Source organism: Pongo abelii, chromosome 1, assembly GCF_028885655.2.
Source record: "Pongo abelii isolate AG06213 chromosome 1, NHGRI_mPonAbe1-v2.0_pri, whole genome shotgun sequence".
In the NCBI taxonomy this organism is placed as follows: Eukaryota; Metazoa; Chordata; class Mammalia; order Primates; family Hominidae; genus Pongo; species Pongo abelii.
The window spans coordinates 71020711-71041332 of record NC_071985.2 but is presented as its reverse complement, the minus strand read 5'-3'; the positions used below and the strand labels follow the sequence as shown (position 1 = coordinate 71041332).

At 36.6% G+C, this 20622-nt stretch overlaps 1 protein-coding gene across 3 annotated transcripts in view; it reads left to right on the top strand.

Annotated features, from left to right (window-relative positions):
• Positions 1–18685, top strand: part of RALGPS2 (Ral GEF with PH domain and SH3 binding motif 2) — a 193656-nt gene extending 174971 nt beyond the window's left edge. For all 3 annotated transcript variants that reach the window (XM_002809758.6, XM_002809757.6, XM_063716877.1), the window contains 3 exons: positions 665–770; positions 5344–5435; positions 14917–18685. In XM_002809758.6, coding sequence (XP_002809804.1) covers positions 665–770; positions 5344–5435; positions 14917–14946 — 228 coding nt within the window. In that variant the 3' untranslated portion in view covers positions 14947–18685. The remainder of the gene's footprint in view (positions 1–664; positions 771–5343; positions 5436–14916) is intronic.
• Positions 18686–20622: the final 1937 nt, after the last annotated feature.

Below are 20622 nucleotides of genomic sequence, written 5' to 3'. Positions count from 1 at the left end.
CATAGTCTTAAGCACTAGCTTAAGCCAACCTGTTCTTCTTTTATAACTGCCCTTTCTCAGAATTAAGAAAAGAAGTTGTAGCTAAAATAATAATAAAAGAATGGTTAAGTAATAGACATGCTAAGAATACCCTTCTTTTTTGAAAAATACAAGTAAGAATATTGTCATTAAGAATTATCCGGTTGCAGGGAGCTGAGATCACACCACTGCACCACAGCCTGGGCAACGGAGTGAGACTGTCTCAAAAAAAAAAAGAATTCTCTGATAGCACTGCTGATTTATTACATCATCAGATTTAAGATAGCGTAGCTACTAAAATGCAAATGTCCTTCCTATAAGGAGTAGTACAGTAATTCAGAAAAAAACAACAGATTAATATGTCATATTCACAAACATATTATGCTCTCTGGGAATAGGGAATAGGTTAGTTAGGTTTTGATGAAGAGTTGAAGCTGGGAAGGTCTGGAAAGTAGGAGATTATCTGAAGAAGGCATGCCTAGGATGAAATTCAGCAGTAAAAGGCCCCAGGCCAACTGAGACCAGCATGAAGTCACAAATCTCATCTTTCATTAGGAGAAACTGAAAATACACTCCCTAACACTGAAGTTTTGCTAGAATAAGCCATAAATTTTCTGTTTCCACTAATTATCTTTTTTTCTCTCAGTTCAAATCAACATCCAATAAGAACGTATCTGTGGTAGGATGGATGGTGATGATGGCTGATGACCCTGAACATCCGGATCTCTTCCTGCTGACTGACTCTGAGAAAGGTGAATTGTTAGAATAACTGGGGCTTACGATACTGCATATATGTATGTGTTTGCGTATATGTATGTATGTATGTGTGTGTGTATACATGTCATATATATAATGTTTTATGCATACATGAAGAACTTGATGAGCCAAAACCTAGTTTCACTGGAATACTCAAGAGGGAAAGTATTTGTGTAGTTTTATCTATTGGGAAATACTTCTGTCCCATTATGTATTTTAATAATATTTTTGGAGCTTATTTTCTTTGCTCCATGGGCATATGCTTGAAAATTAAAAGCCCGGCTAATCCCTAGAGACCTAACTAGGAAAGGAGGGAGGGAATTTGAGAATATATACCCCACTGTTACTTCAAATTTTTAGAGACTTGCCATATAGGCCATACTCCTTCCTTCATCAATACCTTGAAATGGATTGTTATTCTTAAGTTCTGAAAGTGGCAGAGTTTTCCTTTAAATATTTATTCTATCACTTTTAATTAAATTATTCAGAACCAATATTCTGCAGTCTTATCCACACAGATCTAGAGATGCCACACAATTATTGTATTTATTTAGATGTATTTTATTCTAAAGAATATTTAAGAACAAAATTATTTCTTTTAGTCCATAAGCAGCAAAACAGTGACTTTCTGAATGTATTTGGCTCAGATCACTTTCCAAGTTAATTATAATATTTTACATACAGTATATAGAGAGACACTTATGAATAAAATAACTGGCTGTTGACCATTGGAGTTTATAAAGTAGATATGAGAAATTGGAGGATGGGCCATGTAGAATCACATCATATATTCTTACTCTACCTGTGACTGTAGTGGATACCTCAAGGCTCATCAGAAAATATCCCCAAGTGGTTGCTTTTCTTCCATCATAACAACTGCTAGCTGTTGACAAGTACCAGAAAGAGACTTTCAGCAGTTCACAACTGGAATACTATGTTACCTTTTATTGACTTCACAACTATATTTTGACCTCTGTTTATTCAGATACTATTTTGTATCAACAGATATCCCACTTTTATGATGTTTCAGTGTTTTAAGTAAACAAGTAGGCAAATATGTTGGAGGCAGGAAAAAATAATAATACCAAAATGTTTTCTTTTTAGATTAAGTAGATTGATTTACAGAATAAATACACCCTACTCAACATTTTTTTTCCATAAGTTGTTGGGGTACAGGTAGTATCTGGTTACATGAGTAAGTTGTTTAGTGGTGATTTGTGAGATTTTGGTGCACCCATCACCTGAGCAGCATACACTGCACTCTATTTGTAGTCTTTTATCCCTCATCCCCCTTCTCACTTTTCTCCCCAAGTCCCCCAAGTCCATTGTATCATTCTTATGCTTTTGCATCCTCATAGCTTAGCTCCCACGTATCAGTGAGAACATATGATGTTTGGTTTTTCATTCCTCAGTTACTTCACTTAGAATAATAGTCTCCAATCTTATCCAGGTCACTGCAAATGCTGTTAATTCATTCCTTTTTATGGCTGCGTAGTATTCTGTCACATATATATACCACAGTTTCTTTATCCACTCGTTGATTGATGGGCATTTGGGTTGGTTCCACGATTTTGCAATTGTGAATTGTGCTGCTGTGAACATGCACATGCAAGTATCTTTTTCATATAATGACTTTTCCTCTGGGTAGATACCCAGTAGTGGGATTGCTGGATCAAATGGTAGTTCTACTTTTAGTTCCTCAAGGAATCTCCACACTGTAGTCCATAGTGGCTGTACCAGTTTACATTCCCACCAGCAGTGTAAAAGTGTTGCATGTTTACCACATCCATGCCAACATCTACTGTTTTTTTATTTTTTTTATTATGGCCATTCTTGCAGGAGTAAGGTAGTTTTGATTTGCATTTCCCTGATCATTAGTGATACGGAGCATTTTTTCATTTGTTTGTTGGCCATTTGTATATCTTCTTTTGAGAATTGTCTATTCATGTCCTTAGCCCACTTTTTGGTGGGATTGGTTTTTTTCTTACTGATTCGTTTTGAGTTCATTGTAGATTCTGGATGTTAGTCCTTTGTCAGATGTATAGATTGTGAAGATTTTCTCCCACTCTGTGGGCTGTCTGTTTACTCTGCTGACTGTTGCTTTTGCTGTGCAAACGCTCTTTAGTTTAATTAGGTCCCAACTATTTAGGTCCCAACTATTTATCTTTGTTTTTATTGCATTTGCTTTTGGGTTCTTGGTCATGAAATCCTTGCCTAAGCCAATGTCTAGAAGGGTTTTCCAATGTTGTCTTCTAGAATTTTTGTAGTTTCAGATCTTAGATTTAAGTCCTTAATTCATCTTGAATTGATTTTTGTATAAGGTGAGAGATGAGGATCCAGTTTCATTCTCCTACATGGGGCTAGCCAGTTATCCCAGCACCATTAGTTAAAAAGGGTGTCCTTTCCCCACTTTATGTTTTTGTTTGCTTTGTTGAAGATCAGTTGGCTGTTAAGTATTTGGGTTTATTTCAGAGTTCTCTATTCTGTTCCATTGGTCTATGTGCCTATTTTCATACCAGTACCATGCTGTTTTGGTGACTGTGGCCTTATGGCATAGTTTGAAATCAGGTAGTGTGATGCCTCCAGATTTGTTCTTTTCGCTTAGTCTTGCTTCGGCTGTGGTGGGCTCTTGTTTGATTGTATATGAATTTTAGAATTGTTTTTTCTAATTTTGTTAAGAATGATAGTGGTATTTTGAGGGCGATTGCATTGAATTTGTAGATTGCTTTTGGCAGTATAGTCATTTTCCCAATATTGATTCTACCCATCCTTGAGCATGGGATGTGTTTCCATTTATTTGTGTCATCAGTGATTTTTTTCAGCAGTGTTTTGTAGTTTCCTTGTAGAGATCTTTCTACTCCTTTGTTAGGTATATTCCTAAGTGGTTTTTTTGTTTTGTTTTGTTTTGCAGCTATTATAAAAGGCGTTGAATTCTTGATTTGATTCTCTGTTTGGTCGCTGTTGGTGTATAGAAGCCTACTCAAAATTTTGAATTCAAAGCCCCAGCCTCCTTCCCATATCAAAGGCATAATTCATGAAATTACATTTTAAGATGAGAGCATTTTCATTGGATTTAGTTAACAGATTGTTTTCTTCAGTTTCTCTTAGCATGCCTAATAGAACTACTTCAGGTAGCCAAAATTTTATGAAGTCTATCTATACTAATGGTTTTTTGCGGGGGAGGGGTGAGTATGTAAATTGTAGCTGTGACCAGCTTAATTGTAGATATGGCTTCTTTTCACATTGACCTAATGTCTGTGTCTGAGTTCAGCAAGTGTAACAATGTTACTTGACTAAACATTTGGTGAAGAAACAATTACTTCGGAAAGTGAAAAAGTTATTTTGAGTGTTAGACTCTTAAGGAAAAGCTGAATAATGCTTAAATATAGTTAGGCTCTTGAGCCATTGAATGCAGTTATTAAGGAAAGAATAGAATTCAGCACAAATTGTGAAATAAAAAGAACTTAGGTCAATGAAAAAAGGAAATAAAGCTTAATTTAGAGCAGCCTATAGTACATGGATCCTTTCTTTTCTCAATTTATTGTTTTCTCACCTTAATACATATAACCATTTAAAATATCCTCATTATATGTCAGTCTTGAATTAAAGTCAATATAGAAACTACAAAATACACACAGCACAAATGAATTTCTAATTTCTTAAAAGAGAGAAAGTTGCCTCCTAGACTTTCCCCAACAGCCCTCAACAGAACCAGAAATCTGTAATAACATTGACAGATATCTTGTAACTAAGGACTAAAAGCATAGTCTATCAATGTTATATGACTAATCCTTAATTATACTAAATAGCTAGTGTTTAAGTATTAAACATGTTGAAGCATTTTGGCATGTTAAAACAACATTAACATGTACTAATATTTAGGCCAGGTGTTGGGGCTGACGCCTGCAATCCCAGCACTTTGGGAGGCCAAGGCAGGCACATCACTTGAGGTCAGGAGTTCGAGACCAGCCTGGCCAACATGGTGAAACCCCATCTCTACTAAAAATACAAAAAACTTAGCTGGGCATGGTGGTGCACACCTGTAATCCCAGCTTCTTGGGAGGCCAAGGCACGAGAATCTCATAAAGCTGGGAGGCAGAGGTTGCAATGAGCTGAGATCGCGCCACTGCACTCCAGCCTGGGCGACAGAGTGAGACTCCATCTCAAAAAAAAAAAAATCTAATATTTAGATCATCTAAGTAGTAAGTATTCAGAACCAATATTCTGCAGTCTTATCCACACAGATCTGGAGATGCCACACAGTTATTTTATGTAGGTGTATTTTATTCTAAAGAATATTTAAGGAGACAAAATTATTTCTTCTAATTCATAAGCAGCAAAAGTGACTTTCTGAATATATGATAGCATGTAAATGTGTTGCATCGAGAACTCTTTATTGCATTGGAAATACGATAAAAATAGGAAATACAATAAAATGGAGGTGTTGAATAGAATTCTAAAACTGAAAACTCTAGTCATGTTTAATTTGCTCATTATTATCTGGCAGAATTATTATGTGTCATTGTCCTTACATTTTTAATATTTCCCCCTTATTTTGGATAATTTTAGGAAATTCGTACAAGTTTCAAGCTGGCAATAGAATGAATGCAATGTTATGGTTTAAGCATTTGAGTGCAGCCTGCCAAAGTAACAAACAACAGGTAAGCATTTCTCCTAATTCTCAGAATGGTCCATAATTTGGAAACATATGTAAAAGAGTTCCAAGAGAAGTAAACAGACTAGTTCTGAATTAACTAGGAGAATGGTGGTGTTTTTATTCTTGTTGATTACAGTTAATAAGACATGAAGGTCTACATCTTAGTGAGGAGCTAGACAATAATCATGCAAACAAGTAACAAAATTTCAAACAGTCAGAACTATATAAAGAAAACAATAGAAGTATGTGATGTAGAGCAGTGGGAGTACAAACAACTTTTGATAACATAAGGGTGGGCAGCAAAGATCTCCCTGAGCGGGTGGTATTGACAAGAACCACAAGAAGGAACGAGCTATAAGAAGAGGAGAGCAGAGTGCTGTTTAAGGGAAGAGCAAGTGCAGGGAGCCTGAAGCTGGAACAAGCTTAAGGTGAGTTCAAAGCACAGAAAGGTAGCTAGTATAGTAGTCAGAGTATAGTTCTCTAAAGGGTAAAAATTGGATGGCATATTAAATTAATAAAAATTATTCGAATTCATCTTTATTTGATCTATTGGCAATTTGATGTGGGTTTCTGTGGTGGTAGTGAAACAAAAAACCATTTGAATTTTGTTTGCTTTTATTTTACTGAAACAAAAATGGTCTAATTGAAAGGCTTTCAGCTGCAGAAGAGCAGGAATCCATTGTGTTGTTTTCCCCAAACCCTGTTGCACAGTTAGAGTTGAACCACAGATTGGTAGAGCAGACATAAAAAACATAGCTGCATTTATAGAAATTTATATAGACTTTTTGTAGAACCAGTTGTTTGTTAAATATACTTGAAAATCATTGACTTAGCATATTGATAATGCAGAAGTCTATAGTTACTATTATCAGTAGGTAATATTGAATATGATGCACTATATAAGCTTAGAAAGCTTACAGAAGTATTTTTCACCCTGTCATATCAGGATGTAAGTTATTACCCTTTCTTGATAATTGAAACTAAGGCTCCGTAATACAAAATGACCTACACGGGTCACACAAGTAAAAAATGGTGGAATCAAACTTTCTTCATCCTTTAAGTCCATTCTTTTTGTTTGTTTTTTGACTTTTGAGTTCAGAGGGTACTTGTGCAGGTTTGTTATATGGGTATATTGTGTGTCACTGAGGTTTGGTGTGTAAATGATCCTGTCACCCAGGTAGTGAGCAGAGTACCCACTGGTTTTTCAACCGTCACCCCTCTCCCACCCTCCCCACTCTGGTAATGCTCAGTGTCGATTGTTCCCATCTTTGTGTCTAGGTGTATTCAATGTTTACCTCCCACTTACAAGTGAGAACATGCAGTATTTGGTTTTCTATTCCTGGATTAATTCACTTAATGGTCTCCAGCTGCATTCATGTTGCTGCCAAGGACATAATTTCACTGTTTTTTAAAAATCACTGTGTAATATTCCATAGCATATATGTACCACATTTTCTTTATCCAATCCACTGTTGATGGGCAGCTAGGTTGATTCCATGTCTTTGCTATAGTGTATACTGCTGGGATGAACATACATGTGTCTTTTTGGTAGAACAATTTATTTTTCTTTGGGTATATGCTCAGTAATGGGATTGCTGGGTTGAATGGTAGGTCTGTTTTAAGATCTTTGAGAAATCTCCAAGCTGCTTTCCACGGTGGCTGAACTTACATTCCTACCAAGTGTATAAGCATTCGCTTTTCTCTGCAACCTTGCCAACATCTGTTATTTTTTGACTTAGCCATTCTGACTGGTGTGAGGTGGTATCTCATTGCAGTTTTGATTTGCATTTCTCTGGCAATTAGTGATATTGGCCATTTTTCAAATGCTTGTTGGCCATGTGTATTTCTTCTCTTGAGAAGTGTCTGTTCATGTCCTTTGCCCACTTTTTAATGGGGTTGTTTTTTGCCTGTAAATTGAAGTTCCTTATAGATTCTAGATATTAGACCTTTTTCAGATACATAGTTTGAAAATATTTTCTCCCATTCTCTAGGAATGTCAGTTTATTCTGCTGATAATTTCTTTTGCTATGCAGAAGCTCTCTAATTAGGTCCTGTTTGTCAGTTTTTGTTTTTGTTGCAACTGCTTTTGGAGTCTTCATCATGAAGTCTTTGCCAGGGCCTGTGTCCAGAATAGTATATCCTAGGTTATCTTTCAGGGTTTTTATAGTTTTAGGTTTTTCATTTAAGTCTTTAATCCATCTTGAGTTGATTTTTGTATACAGTGTAAGGAAGGGGTCCAGTTTTAATCTTCTGTATATGGCTATCCAGTTATCCTAGCAGCATATTGAACAGGGAGTCTTTTCCCCATTGCTTGTTTTTGTCAGCTTTGTCAAAGATCAGATGGTAGTAGGTATGAGGCATTATTTCTGGGCTCTCTATACTGTTCCATTGATTCTATCCTGTTCTATTGGTATCTGTTTTTGTACCAGTACCATGCTATTTTTTGGTTACTGTAGTCTTATAGTATAGTTTGAAGTCGGGTAGTGTGATGTCTCCAGCTTTGTTCTTTTTACTTAGAATTGCTTTAGCTATTTGGGCTTTTGTTGTTGTTGTTGTTCCATATGAATTTTAGAATGTTTTTTTCTAATTCTTTGAAGAATGTCATTGGTAGTTTGTTAAGAATAGCATTGAATCTGTAGATTGCCTTGGACAATATGGACATTTAACAGTATTGATTCTTCCAATCCATGAGCGTGGAATGCTTTTCCATTTGTTTGTGTCATCTCTGATTACTTTGAGCAATTTGTGTAATTCTCTTTTTCTTTTTTAACTTTTTTTTTTTTTTTTTTTGGAGACAGAGTCTTGCTCTGTCTCCAGGCTGGAGTGCAGTGGCACAATCTTGGCTCGTTGCAACCTCCACCTCCCGGCTTCAAGCGATTCTCCTGCCTCAGTCTCCCAAGTAGCTGGGAGTACAGGCACATGCCACCACGCCCAGCTAATTTTTTGTATTTTTTGTAGAGACGGGGTTTCACTGTGTTAGCCAGGATGGTCTCGATCTCCTGACCTCGTGATCCACTCGCCTCCACCTCCCAAAGTGCTGGGATTACAGGTGTGAGCCACCGTGCCCGGCTTGTAATTCTCATAGTAGAGATCTTTTACCTCCTTGATTAGCTGTATCCCTAGGTATTTTTTTCTTTTTGTGGCTATTGTAAATGGAATTGTGTTCTTGATTTGGCTCTCAGTTTGAATGTTATTGGTGTATAGAAATGCTGTTGATTTTTGTACATTGATTTTGTATCCTGAGACTTTGCTGAAGTTGTTTATCAGATCTAGGAGCTTTGGGTCAGAGACTATGGGGTTTTCTAGATATAACATCATATAGTGTGAAGAGAAATGGTTTGACTTCCTCCTTCTATTTGAATGCCTTTTATTTCTTTCTCTTGTCTGATTGCTCTGGCTGGGACCTCCAGTAAGTACTATGTTGAATAGGAGTGGTTAGAGTGGGCACCCTTGCCCTGTTCCAGTTCTGTAAGGGAATACTTCCAACTTTTGCCCATTTAGAATGATGTTGCTGTGGGTGTGCCATAGATGACTCTTACTATTTTGAGATATGTTCTTTCAGTGCCTAATTTGTTGAGGGCTTTTAACATGAAAGGATGTTGAATTTTATCAAAGGCCTTTTTTGCATCTTTTGAGATGATCATATGGTTTTGTGTTTTAAATTTTGTTTATGTAGTGAATCACATTTATTGATTTGCATCTGGTGAACCAACCTTGCATCTCAGGAATAAAGTCTACTTGATTGTGGTGAATTAACTTTCTGATATGCTGCTGGATTCAGTTTGCTAATATTTTGTTGAGAATTTTTGTGTCTGTGTTCATCAGGTATATTGACCTATAGTTCTGTTTTTTTCATTGTGTCTCTGCTAGTTTTTGGTATCAGAATGATGTTGGCTTCATGGAATGAGTTAGGGAGGAGTCTTTTCTTTCTCGATTTTTCGGAATATTTTCAGTAGGATTGGTACTAGCTCTTTTTCATACATATGGTAGAATTCAACTGTGAAATTCATCTATTCCAAAGTTTTTTTGGGTTGGTAGGTTGTTTATTACTGATTCAGTTTTGGAACTCATTATTGGTCTTTTTAGGGATTCAGTTTCTTCCTCATTCAATCTTCAGAGGTTGTGTTTCCAGGAATTTATCCATTTCTTTTAGGTTTTCTAGTTTGTGTGCATATAAGTGTTAGTCTCTGAGGATTTTTTGTATTTCTGTGGAGTCAGTTGTATGTCACCTTTGTAATTTCTGATTGTGATTATTTGGATCTTTTCTCTTGTTTTATTTGTTAATCTAGCTACCAGTCTATCGATCTTGTTTTTTCTTTCAAAGAAACAACTTTTGGTTCATTGCTTTTTTGTATGCATTTTCACATCTCAATTTCATTCACTTCTCTGATTTTGGTTATTTCTTTTTTTCTGCTAGCTTTGGGGTTGGTTTCCTTTTGTTTTTCTAGTTCCTCCAGGTATGATGTTATGTTGTTAATTTGAGCTCTTTCTAACTTCTTGACATAGGTATTGAGTCTGGTATGTTGTGTCTCTGTTTTCCTTAGTTTTAAATCGTTTTTCGATTTCTGTCATAATTTCATTCTTTACCCAAAAGTCATTTGGAAGAAAGTTGTTTAAGTTCCATATAATTGTGTGGTTTTGAGAAACATTCTTGGTATTGATTTCTAGTTTTATTGTACTGTAGTCTGAGGGTATGGTTGGTATAATTTCGATTTTTTTGAATATGTTGGCACTTGCTTTATGGCCAAGCATGTGGTTGATCTTAGAGAATGTGCCTTGTGCCAATGAAAAGAATGTATATTCTTGTGTTGTTGAATGAAGTATTCTGTAGTTGTCTGTTGGGTCTGGTTTGTCAAATGTTGAGTTTAAGTCCAGAACATTTTTGTTAGTTTTCTGCCTCAGTGGTCTGCCTGACACTATCAGTGGGGTGTTGAAGTCTTCCATTATGTAGTTATCTGAGTCTCTTTGTAGGTCTCTAAGAACTTGTTTTCTGAATCTAGATGCTCCAATGTTGGGTGCATGTATCTTTAGGATAGTTAAGTCTTCTGGATGAATTGAACCCTTCATCATTATGTAATGCCCTTCTTTGTCCTTTTTGACCATTGTTAGTTTATAGTCTGTTGTGTCTCATATAAGACTAGCAACCTTTGTTCTTTTTTGTTTTCCATTTGCTTGATAAATCTTTCTCCATACCTTTACTTTGCGCCTAGCATGTTGTTACATGTGAGATGGTTCTCTTGAAGACAGCAGACAGTTGGGTCTTGCTTCTTTGTCCAGCTTGCCACTTTGCCTTTTTAGCCTGTTTGCATTCAAGGTTACTATTGACGTGTGAGGATTTAATCCTGTCATCATGTTGTTAGCTGCTTGTTATGTAGACTTCATTGTATAGTTGCTTTATAGTGTCAGTGGACTATATACTTAAGTGTGTTTTTGTGGTAACAGTTATTTTTCTTTCATTTCCACATGTAGCACTCCTTAAAGGACCTCTTGTAAGGCAAGTCTGATGATAGTGAATTCCTTAGTCTTTGCTTGTCTGAAAAGGATTTTCTGTTTCCTTCACTTATGAAGCTTAGTTTGGTGGGACACAAAATTCTTAGTTGGAATTTCTTTTCTTTAAGGATGCTAAAAATAGGCCCCCAGCCTCTTCTGGCTTGTAAGGTTTCTACTGAAAGGTCCACTGTAGAGCCTGATGAGGTTCCCTTTACTGCCCCATTTCTCAAGCTCCATTTAAGATTTTTTTCTTTTGCATTGACCTTGGAGAATGTGATGATTAAGTGTCTTGGGGATGGTCATCTTGTTTAGTATCTTGTGGGGAGTCTGAATTTCTTGAGTTTGCACATCAACTTCTGTAGCAAGATTGGGATAATTTTTGTGGACTGTATCCTCAAATATGTTTTCCAAGTTGCTTACTCTGTCTCATTTTCTTGCAGTAACACCAGTGAGTCATAGGTTTAGTCTCTTTACATAATCCCATATTTATCAAAGGTTTTGCTCATTTTTAAAATTTTTTTCTTTAATGTTTGTCTCCGCTAGTTTGAAGGAGTGCTCTTCGAGTTCTGAGATTCTTTCCTTGGTTTGGTCTATTCAGTTGTTAATGCTTCCAATTGCATTATGAAATTCCTAGGCTGGGAGTGGTGGCTCTCACCTGTAATCCCAGCACTTTGGGAGGCCGAGGCAGGCAGATCACTTGAGGTCAGGAGTTCGGGACCAGCCTGGCCAACATGGTGAAACCCCGTCTCTGCTACAAATAGAAAAATTAGCCGGGCATGTTGGTGCACACCTGTAGTCCCAGCCACTAGGGAGGCTGAGGCAGGAGAATCACTTGAACCTGGGAGGCGGAGGTTGCAATGAGCCAAGATCATACCACCGCACTCCAGCCTGGGCAACAGAGCAAGACTCCATCTCAAAAAAAAAAAAGAAAAAAGAAAGAAATTCCTAGAGTGAATTTTTAAATTCCAGAGGTTCAGTTTGGTTCTTTCTTAAAATGGCTGTGTTATCTTTCAACTCTTGGATTGTTTTACTGTTTTCCTTAAACTGGGTTTCACTTTCTCCTGTATCTCACTGAGCTTCCTTGCTATTCAGATTCTAAATCCGAAGTCTGTCATTTCAGTCATTTCAGTCTGGTTAAGAACCATTGCTGGGAACCTATTGTAGTTGTCTGGAGGTAAGAAGACACTGTGGTTTTTAGAGTTACTAGCGTTCTTGCATTGGTTCTTTCTCATCTGTGAGGGCTGATGTTCCTTTATCCTTTGAAGTTGCTGACTTTTGGATGGTGCTTTTTGTTTTTATGTTTTTGATTTCCCTTCAGGGTTTGACTGTGGTATAAGTTGGGTATAGTCAGTTGGCTTCCTTTCTGGATGTCTTCAGAGAGCCAAGGTTCAGCTTGGCACTCCTGGGCTGTGTGCTGTAACTCCCAAGGGGCTGGGACTAGGCCCCTGGCTTTTTCCTCTGGCTTCTTGAGGTCGACCACCAGCTGCACTGGGTGGACCAAGGTGCTCCCAGGCTGCTGGCAAAACCTCTCCATCAGGGGCTACTGGTAAAAGCACTTCCTCAGGGGTCACTGTTGAAAGTGTTCTGGCAGGATGGTGGGGGCCACTGGTAAAAGCACTATGGTGACAGTCGCCCGCAAAAGCATTCCAACAGAATAGTGGAAGCTACACTGTGTGCCTGCTCCCATGGGAGTGGCCAGACAGGGACCTTGGAAGGGGCCAGCAGACAATGGGACATGCAGCTCAGACTCACCCTAGTCCCGTGGGAAACACAGCCCTGCTCTCTCCAAATATGGCAGTTAACAAAGGTCAGAGCCACCTAGAGGAGTATGAAGAACCTTGGTGGGTGGTGCCTATGGCCGTGTTCCCTTGCAGCTTTCCCCACGCCATACCCCCTGGGCTCCATGTAGACCTGAGCTCTGTCTCTGCCAGCTCTCCAGGCAGTATCCCCTGGCAACTCAAATATCCAGGAGGACTATGGGATCTCCTGCCACTAGGATCCCAGCGGTGTGGTGAGAGTGGGCCATTCCATAGTTACTTTACTCACCCCTTCCTTAGGAGCTGTTCAGGGCCAGGAATGAGTCCCAGCACTCCACAACCCTGAGCAGGGTTCCTAGCTTCTTCACTCTTCAACCCTGGATCTGCATCATCTCTCCACCCACTCTCAGAAAATTGGTGATTTTCTCTCAGTGCATCCTCTCAGAAGATAGGCTTGGAGTATGCTGGTCTACTAGATACTCAGATCTCTCTTGGTGGGAGAAGCTCTTCCTGGCTGTGTCTAGTTGGCCATCTTGTCCCAATACCGAGGGCATTTTTTTAAAATATTGTTGGAGTGGGCTTTGTTCTCTCATAATTTTTATTGTTTCAAGTATATATGAAACACTAATAGCAGTATTTAGTACCATTTTTAGCAACCTCCATAAAGGACATGAAATGTCATAGAGCGAAAATTATTTTTTTCCTTGTCAGGTTAGTGTCTGGGGCAGAATGAAAGAAATAGATCAGGCTTTGTCTAGACTAAGCCTTTCAGGATTCACTTCGTTGCTATACATTTTCTTTAAATGTAATTTAGGGTATTAAGACTTTTTTTCTAATCTCAGATTCCAAGATGAATCTAGACAATATATACATATACCAGCTTAAAGGTTCAATTTCTTTTACTGTATTAGTGAGTATTTCTGTGGAACAAGTCAACCAGATGTGTATAAATATTTGTTTCTATACTTGCAAGAATTAGAATAGTGGCAAATTTATAAGTAGAACCTGTGAATAGAAAACTCTGACTCAAATGCAAATACCTTAAACCACATTCAGGCAACTTAAAAAGAAATGAAACTTATACTTTACTTAAATACGAGTTTCTTAAATACGAGTTTCTTTTTTTTTTTTTTTTTTTTTTTTTGAGGCAGGGTTTCACTCTTGTTGCCCAGCCTGGACAGTGCAATGGTGCGATCTTGGCTCACTGCAACCTCTGCCTCCCAGGTTCAAGCCATTCTCCTGCTTCAGCCTCCTGAGTAGCTGGGATTACAGGCTCCCGCCACAGGCCCAGCTAATTTTTGTATTTTCAGTAGAGATGGAGTTTCACAATGTTGGCCAGGCTGGTCTTAAACTCCTGACCTCAGGTGATCTGCCTGCCTCAGCCTCCCAAAGTGCTGGGATTACAGGCGTGAGCCACTGTACCCGGCCAAATATGAGTATCTTATAATGAGACCTGAAAATTTATACTTTAAGCACTTGAGCATTTGTGTTGTATTTGATTTGTAATTCAGTTATGATTACATTGTCCAACATAATTTTTTTATTCAGAAGCTGACACTTGTAAGATATTCATGTTTTTGCATATAATAGGTTTCAGAGAGAGGTTGCTAAACTTTGAGAGCTGTTAAACTGTCTTAAGGACAGAAAAGACCACTGACATATGAATACCTCTCCCAGTACAACTTTGGAAAACTGGTTTTGAGGATTTGTTTTAACATAGTGAAACTCTAAGAAGGAATTTTGTTTTTCTGTACTTATTTTCATCATGATTTTACAAATAAATTCTTAGTAATGTTTGTTATAAAATTATTTTTGCTGATTTTAAAAATGTGCACCTAGGAATTTTTGTAATATATAATGAGAAAATAAATAATGGCAAACAAGTGTATCTGGAATCTCACCCTACCAGAGTCATACTTATTACTCTTGCTCTCATTTATTCATTCAGTAAACGTCTACTGAGCCCCCTGTGTTAGACAAGAAAGATACTGTCTCTGCCCCTTCTCCTGTATAGATGTCATTTTACTAGAAAGAGTATTAACTCATTTTGGTGATTTTCTCTCAAACATATTCTAGCATGTTAATTATTCGTAAACTATTGAAGCTCCTTATATCAAGTTCCTTTTAAAAGATACTTAAGTAGAAAGATTTGGGCTTGCCTAAATAACAAGGAAAGATAAGAAATACTCCTTTGAAAAACAACTTTTAAACTCAGTTTTTAATGCTTATATTTTTTAGGTTCCTACAAACTTGATGACTTTTGAGTAGAAGCCTGAGAAAAAAAGAGAGGTGAACTGTTGCTTCTATGTGAGCATGAGGACCTGATAAAAGAGCGCCAGCTATAAACCATCCTGTGCCAGGAAGAGCCCAGAGGCTCTGTCTCAGTCTTTGGAGTTCTGAACCAAAAAAGCACTAATTTCAGGGAATGAATTGAGATATTCCCAGAGAACAAATTGGAGTTGCAAAACAAACTGCCATGAACCATGCTTCTTATCTCAGAACTGACCTGTGGAAACCACTGCCTTAAAAGAATGAAAGGAAAACCAACATGAAACACCAAATAGTGTGTGTGAATCTTCTGGCGGTGCTGTGCTTGGAATAGGTCGTAGCTAATTTGCATTTCTTTTAACTTTGTAATAATTTTAGAGGGGGGAATTGCCTTTTTTAGATATGCTTTAAAAAGGAAAAACATATTCTTGTGGATTCCATCAGGAGCTGGTTTTGAACCGAGGTGAAGAGACTTAGCAGGGATTGTACCAGCAGCCCACCTGCAAGGTTTGTTCTCCCTCTAGTAGTCTGCAACCTCACTGGCTTTCTCACAGCAAGAGTGTAGGAATGAGAAATGTTAGTCATGTGAGTTCTTGGGTTTGTTTGGGATTGGGTGGGGGTGTTTGTTTTGTTTTGGATGAGGGGAGAATTTTTTAAACACTAAACTTCTGAAATGTAGTACTGTAAGGGGAGCATTATTTCCTGCAGGAGGTACAAAGGCTGAGTGTTCATTTGCCAGACACTTTTTTTTAAATAGGTTCCAGAAAACATGGTTGTTTCTAACTAGGGTTAAAGTTTAGCTTTCTATATGAATTCATTGTCGGACCACAGATCTGCTTAAGTAAAGAACTATAATCCCAACCTAAACTTTTCTGAGATTTTACAATAATTAGATCTTTTTCCAAGTTAATTGGATTTTCCCTTCTCCCAGTCATAGGTGGTTTTTATCATCAAGACAGATTGATATTTTGTCAGGATATTTTCTTTTACAGTGTTTAATGTGCATAATGCCAGAGTTTTTTTTTATTATTCGTTTTCTGTCTTTTTGTTCAATATGAGATTCAGGATCATATTTGTTTAAAAGGTAACACATAGAGGTATATGTATGTATTTTGTTATAAGACATACAAAATAATTTTAAGAGGGATAAAGGTGAAAGTATCAGATTCTGGAAATTTTAAGTATCTAAACTTTATACTTCTTGTATGATTTACCATAAACATACCAAAACATTTCTCTGAAAATTTACTGTAGGTCTCTGACATGAAACCATATTTTGTCAGTAGTTGACCAAGCAGTTTTATGAGAACTCTTCTATGCAATGATGCATTTAATTTCTAAAGTAAATGTTGAATTATAAAAAAAAAAGTTTGAAGGTGAGATGCCTTAGAATTTTAATGAAAAATGACACTCAAACAAAGGCTATATGTCGAGTGTTATAAACTCTTGAGACATAATAAATTTTAGCAGTGGCCTAGAGTAAGGTAATGCTTTGTGACCGATATCTACTAATAGACTTCTGTTACTTTGGGCCTCACATAAAATTTCTCACATTCGTATTCTTAGAGAATTTTATACTTTTTTATTATAAGTATTTTGCCCTTGAGTCCATGAAACTTCAATAGAAAATATTGCTTATACAATAATTAGCTTAAAATCCATCCAAAGGAAAAAAGAAGAGCTTTTTTTGAGTGTTAAGTTTTTTAATTTAGTTTTCTGTTTGGAAAAGATGTTAAGAGTTCAAATATGCTTCTTATATAACAGAAATACCATTATTTCTGGGGTTTAGTGACACAGGCTGGAGAGGGCAAAAGTTTCCTGTGCTGAATGATTTTTCAATTAATGCTCTAAGCTTAACCCATGTTGGGTAATAGAAAGACATAGCCAGCAGTATTACTACGTAGACCTTGCACATCTTACTTTTGTTTTGCATTTTTAAAAATTTCTTAATTTGTTTATTTCTCTTCAGAAATAGCGTTTTTAACAGTGTATGTGCTTTTTTAAAAAGTATTGTGAATGAGAACCCTGTGGATTTTTTTTATTTCATTTGTTTGTCATAATAAGCTAATGTAGAAATGTTGTAGGTTAACCATATCTGTGGAAATACGCAGTTGGAAGTCAGAGCCTGACATCACATAGTTTTGCCAAAGGGAGAGAGCTAAGCTGGAAGATGTGTTTGATACTTTCAGCTCTAAACATTAATGGATGTTTGCGTAGAGTAAGATAGTGTTCAAATTTGGTTAATAGTTTATAGATAGACTTGTGGCCTCGGACTGACTAAATTTCTTAACAGCGCAGAAGTCGTTTTTCTGTCTTTAAAATTTATTCATTCAGAAAATTAGTCATTGCTTTTTAAGATTAGTTAGCATTTGAAGCAAATTGAAAACAGAAAAGTGAGTTAAAATAGTGTAGGTGAATTTTTTATCTATAATTTACCAAATAATACCTGATAATAATTCAAAGAAAATATGTTACCAAAATATATTAAATATATAGGTAGTTCGTTCGTGGGAAGATGAATCTTCTTATTAAGCCTGCCCTCAATTGTAAATAAGTGACTCAAAAACTCAAAATGTTCATCAGCATTAAGGTCATTTGTTTCACCCTTAGCCAAGAAGAACTCATTAGAAATTCAGTTATAATTTAAATTTAAGCCTGTTTATGATAAGCATAATGATTGGCATGTTATATAGCCTGTTGAAAATAACTACAGAATGACCTTCCAGAGCACTGTTTTTGGCCTCGTGCCCCCTCTATTCAGGCTCTGCTTGTTTTTCAGAATATGATTTTTACCTCCAGACAGTAAGAATTGAACAAGAACTGATCAAACACACCTTCCTATTTTGTTTTCTTCACTATGTAAATATTATTTGGGTAAACATTACAAAAAGGGATCCAAACAATTTGAGTTTCAGTATTTTTTTCTCCCTAGGCATGTGCTTCAATTTCAAATATTTTTTCTGTGTGGAAAATGCCATGTAACTATTGCACTACCTTCTGTGTGGACTGTGTTGGTATTGGTTCTTTCTGTATATCAAAAGTCAGGGTGTTTATAACTGCAAAGTTTGTATAAGTGGCTTTATTCCTCTTCCAGAAGATTTATGAGGAGCCTAGGAAGCACTATTTGTACAGGAGGAAAAAAGAATGGAAAACATGTTTACAGACTCTAGCGTTCCTTATTAGCTTAAACTGGGGCCCTCAAAGAGCAGCCTGTTGATCTTTTGGCCAAATGACTTGAGCATAAGTCTTTTATTTCTTTTTAAGGTTAAATCGTAAGCTGTATACCTTTACTACTGAAAACAAAACTATAGGGCATCATACTAATTGAAAATCAATAGTAATAGGTTCCATCCATTGGCTTTTTAAATGAATAGATCTGGTATTGATTTCCTTCCTGTTTTTTTGAGGCACATTCCTTTACAACCAGTGGTTAAACCACCACGTAATCATCTTCTGCAAACAAGGGGTACCAGTGTTGCCTAACAGAAGATAATCTTTAATAAAGCAAATCCTCTGCTTCAAAGGTTTTTGAAATAATTGGATCCCTTTTTGAAAATGAAGATGAGTTTAACCGTGTCCAGGTGGAATATAGTACTGCTGTTGCATGAATAGATGATACAAAGCAAGTGATGAGGTTGGTCTGACTTCTTTAGTGACCTTTTAGGATTTGCTTTTATTTTCTCTCTCTTTTTTGTATTATTTCTTTCAAACGTAGTAAATATATGATTTTACAGCCAAAGTGGTATTCTGTTTTTTCTAAGCTTTGAGATACAAATATTGCTATTTAATCACATTGATAATTAATTACTTTCCATGTGAACCTTTTCAAAATGATTTAAGTACCTTTGATTTGGCTCCCCTAAAAATGGCTTGTGTCTAAAGTGACATTTTTTTTCCCTATTTGGAGGGTTCTAATGAAGGAGATCCAGGCATAAAAACTCTTTTGCTTATTGAAAGCAATTTGATTACACCTATGTCTCAAGTTACAGTGGGGAGAAAATTTGGTCAGTGCCTTATTATTTGAAGAGCAATTTCAGGGCATCAAGTATGACAATAATCATGTGCCCTCTTGCTCCTCTTATTTCAGGAGTGTGTGCTATCCCTCTCTCCACCAGCTTAATCTTTCTCAACCCAAGTCTAACAAAGTCTTTACAGAAACCTCTGTAGGTGATTGTTGCAGTCCTCCTTGGTTTTTGAGTCTTTTTAAACAAGCTCCTACCCTGCTTCTATCCTTTTAGAGTAGGAGATTAAAAATAAACCCACCCCAGTCAACCTTTAGATAAGCACTCTTAAAGACAAATTTGAGGAGCACTCTTCAGCCAAGTTCATTTTTATTTTGTTGTTGATGTTTTGAGCATACATTTAATTGAAAGGCCTTTTGGAAAAGCCCTAAAAGAATAAGATACAACCAGAAATATTTGAGTTTTGTTAAATGTACTGAAATCTTGCAATGAAAATCCCTTTGGCCAGAAATGAGATTTATTTCCATTTATTTTTACATTTAAGTAACACTCAAAACAAACAAGTAGTCACTTAACCTGCCAGTTATTATTTTCTTGAAAATATGCAAGAAAGTAAAAATATCTCTAATATATAAATTAAAGGAAAGTTAAGAGATTAAGCTAGTTTTTTCAGTGAAAGCAAAGCTTGGAAATATTTTGCTTCTCTCAGATTATTGGAAGACCTGGAGCTACTGGATGTTAACCTGAATCAAGATGTTCTTTTCACATTTTTTTAAAGGGCTAGTATGTTCCAGAGTAGGCAAGTAGTCATTCAAGCCAAATGAAAGAGTTAACTGGTCCTTGAGGAGTATTAGCAAAATTTAAGTTTTGACCCTGGCCATTTGTACTATAGAAGTGATGATGGGATTAAAAGAATACATAATTACAGTGTTTTGGGATTGGGCTCTTTTTTTTCTTAATAGAAAAGCAGAAACTTCATAAATAATAGCTGTGCTTTAGATACCAGATAACAAATATTGTTTCCCCTGAAGATATGACCTACTAGAACTACTCACATATATAGTCCAATAATTACTGACTTAATAGGTATGGTAAAACAGCTTGATAATAAGTCAGCAGACTCTCAAGAGTTTCTGTACCTTGATTATTGACAAATTCATTGTTTTACATCCTACTGAAAAACGTGTGTGGGGAGGGGGTGGGGAACTGGTTCACAACATAATCTAAAGGAGATCAAACATCTGTAGGGACAGGTATCCAGTAATAATAATATATCTGAAAACACAAGCCATTTTTATTCTTTATCCCAATTAACTTGAGGTACTCTAATGATGAAGCACTCGATTGCACTATGACCTCCTTGAGTGATGTGCAGCTTGGTTCCTCTCTTTCTTTTTGTTTCTTTTTAATATGCAAATGTGAGTGTGCGATCTTCAGTGTGTCTGCATAAGCTAACTTAAAACGAATTTAAGTACAGTTTTCTGAAATATTTCTATTGAAATAAATTACTTAAAATTATAGATTGTGTGAGGATGTTTTTATTACTGTATTTGCATTTTTATCATTAACTTTTAAGGTGCAAATAAACTTTAAGTTGATTTTTTTCCCCTTTCTAAGGTAGTCAACAAGGCTATTGTTGGTACAGGGAAAGCTCTGAAAAAACTTTAGTCACTCTTCTCTAGCCCAAGACAAGAATGTGCCACCTCGCATGCGG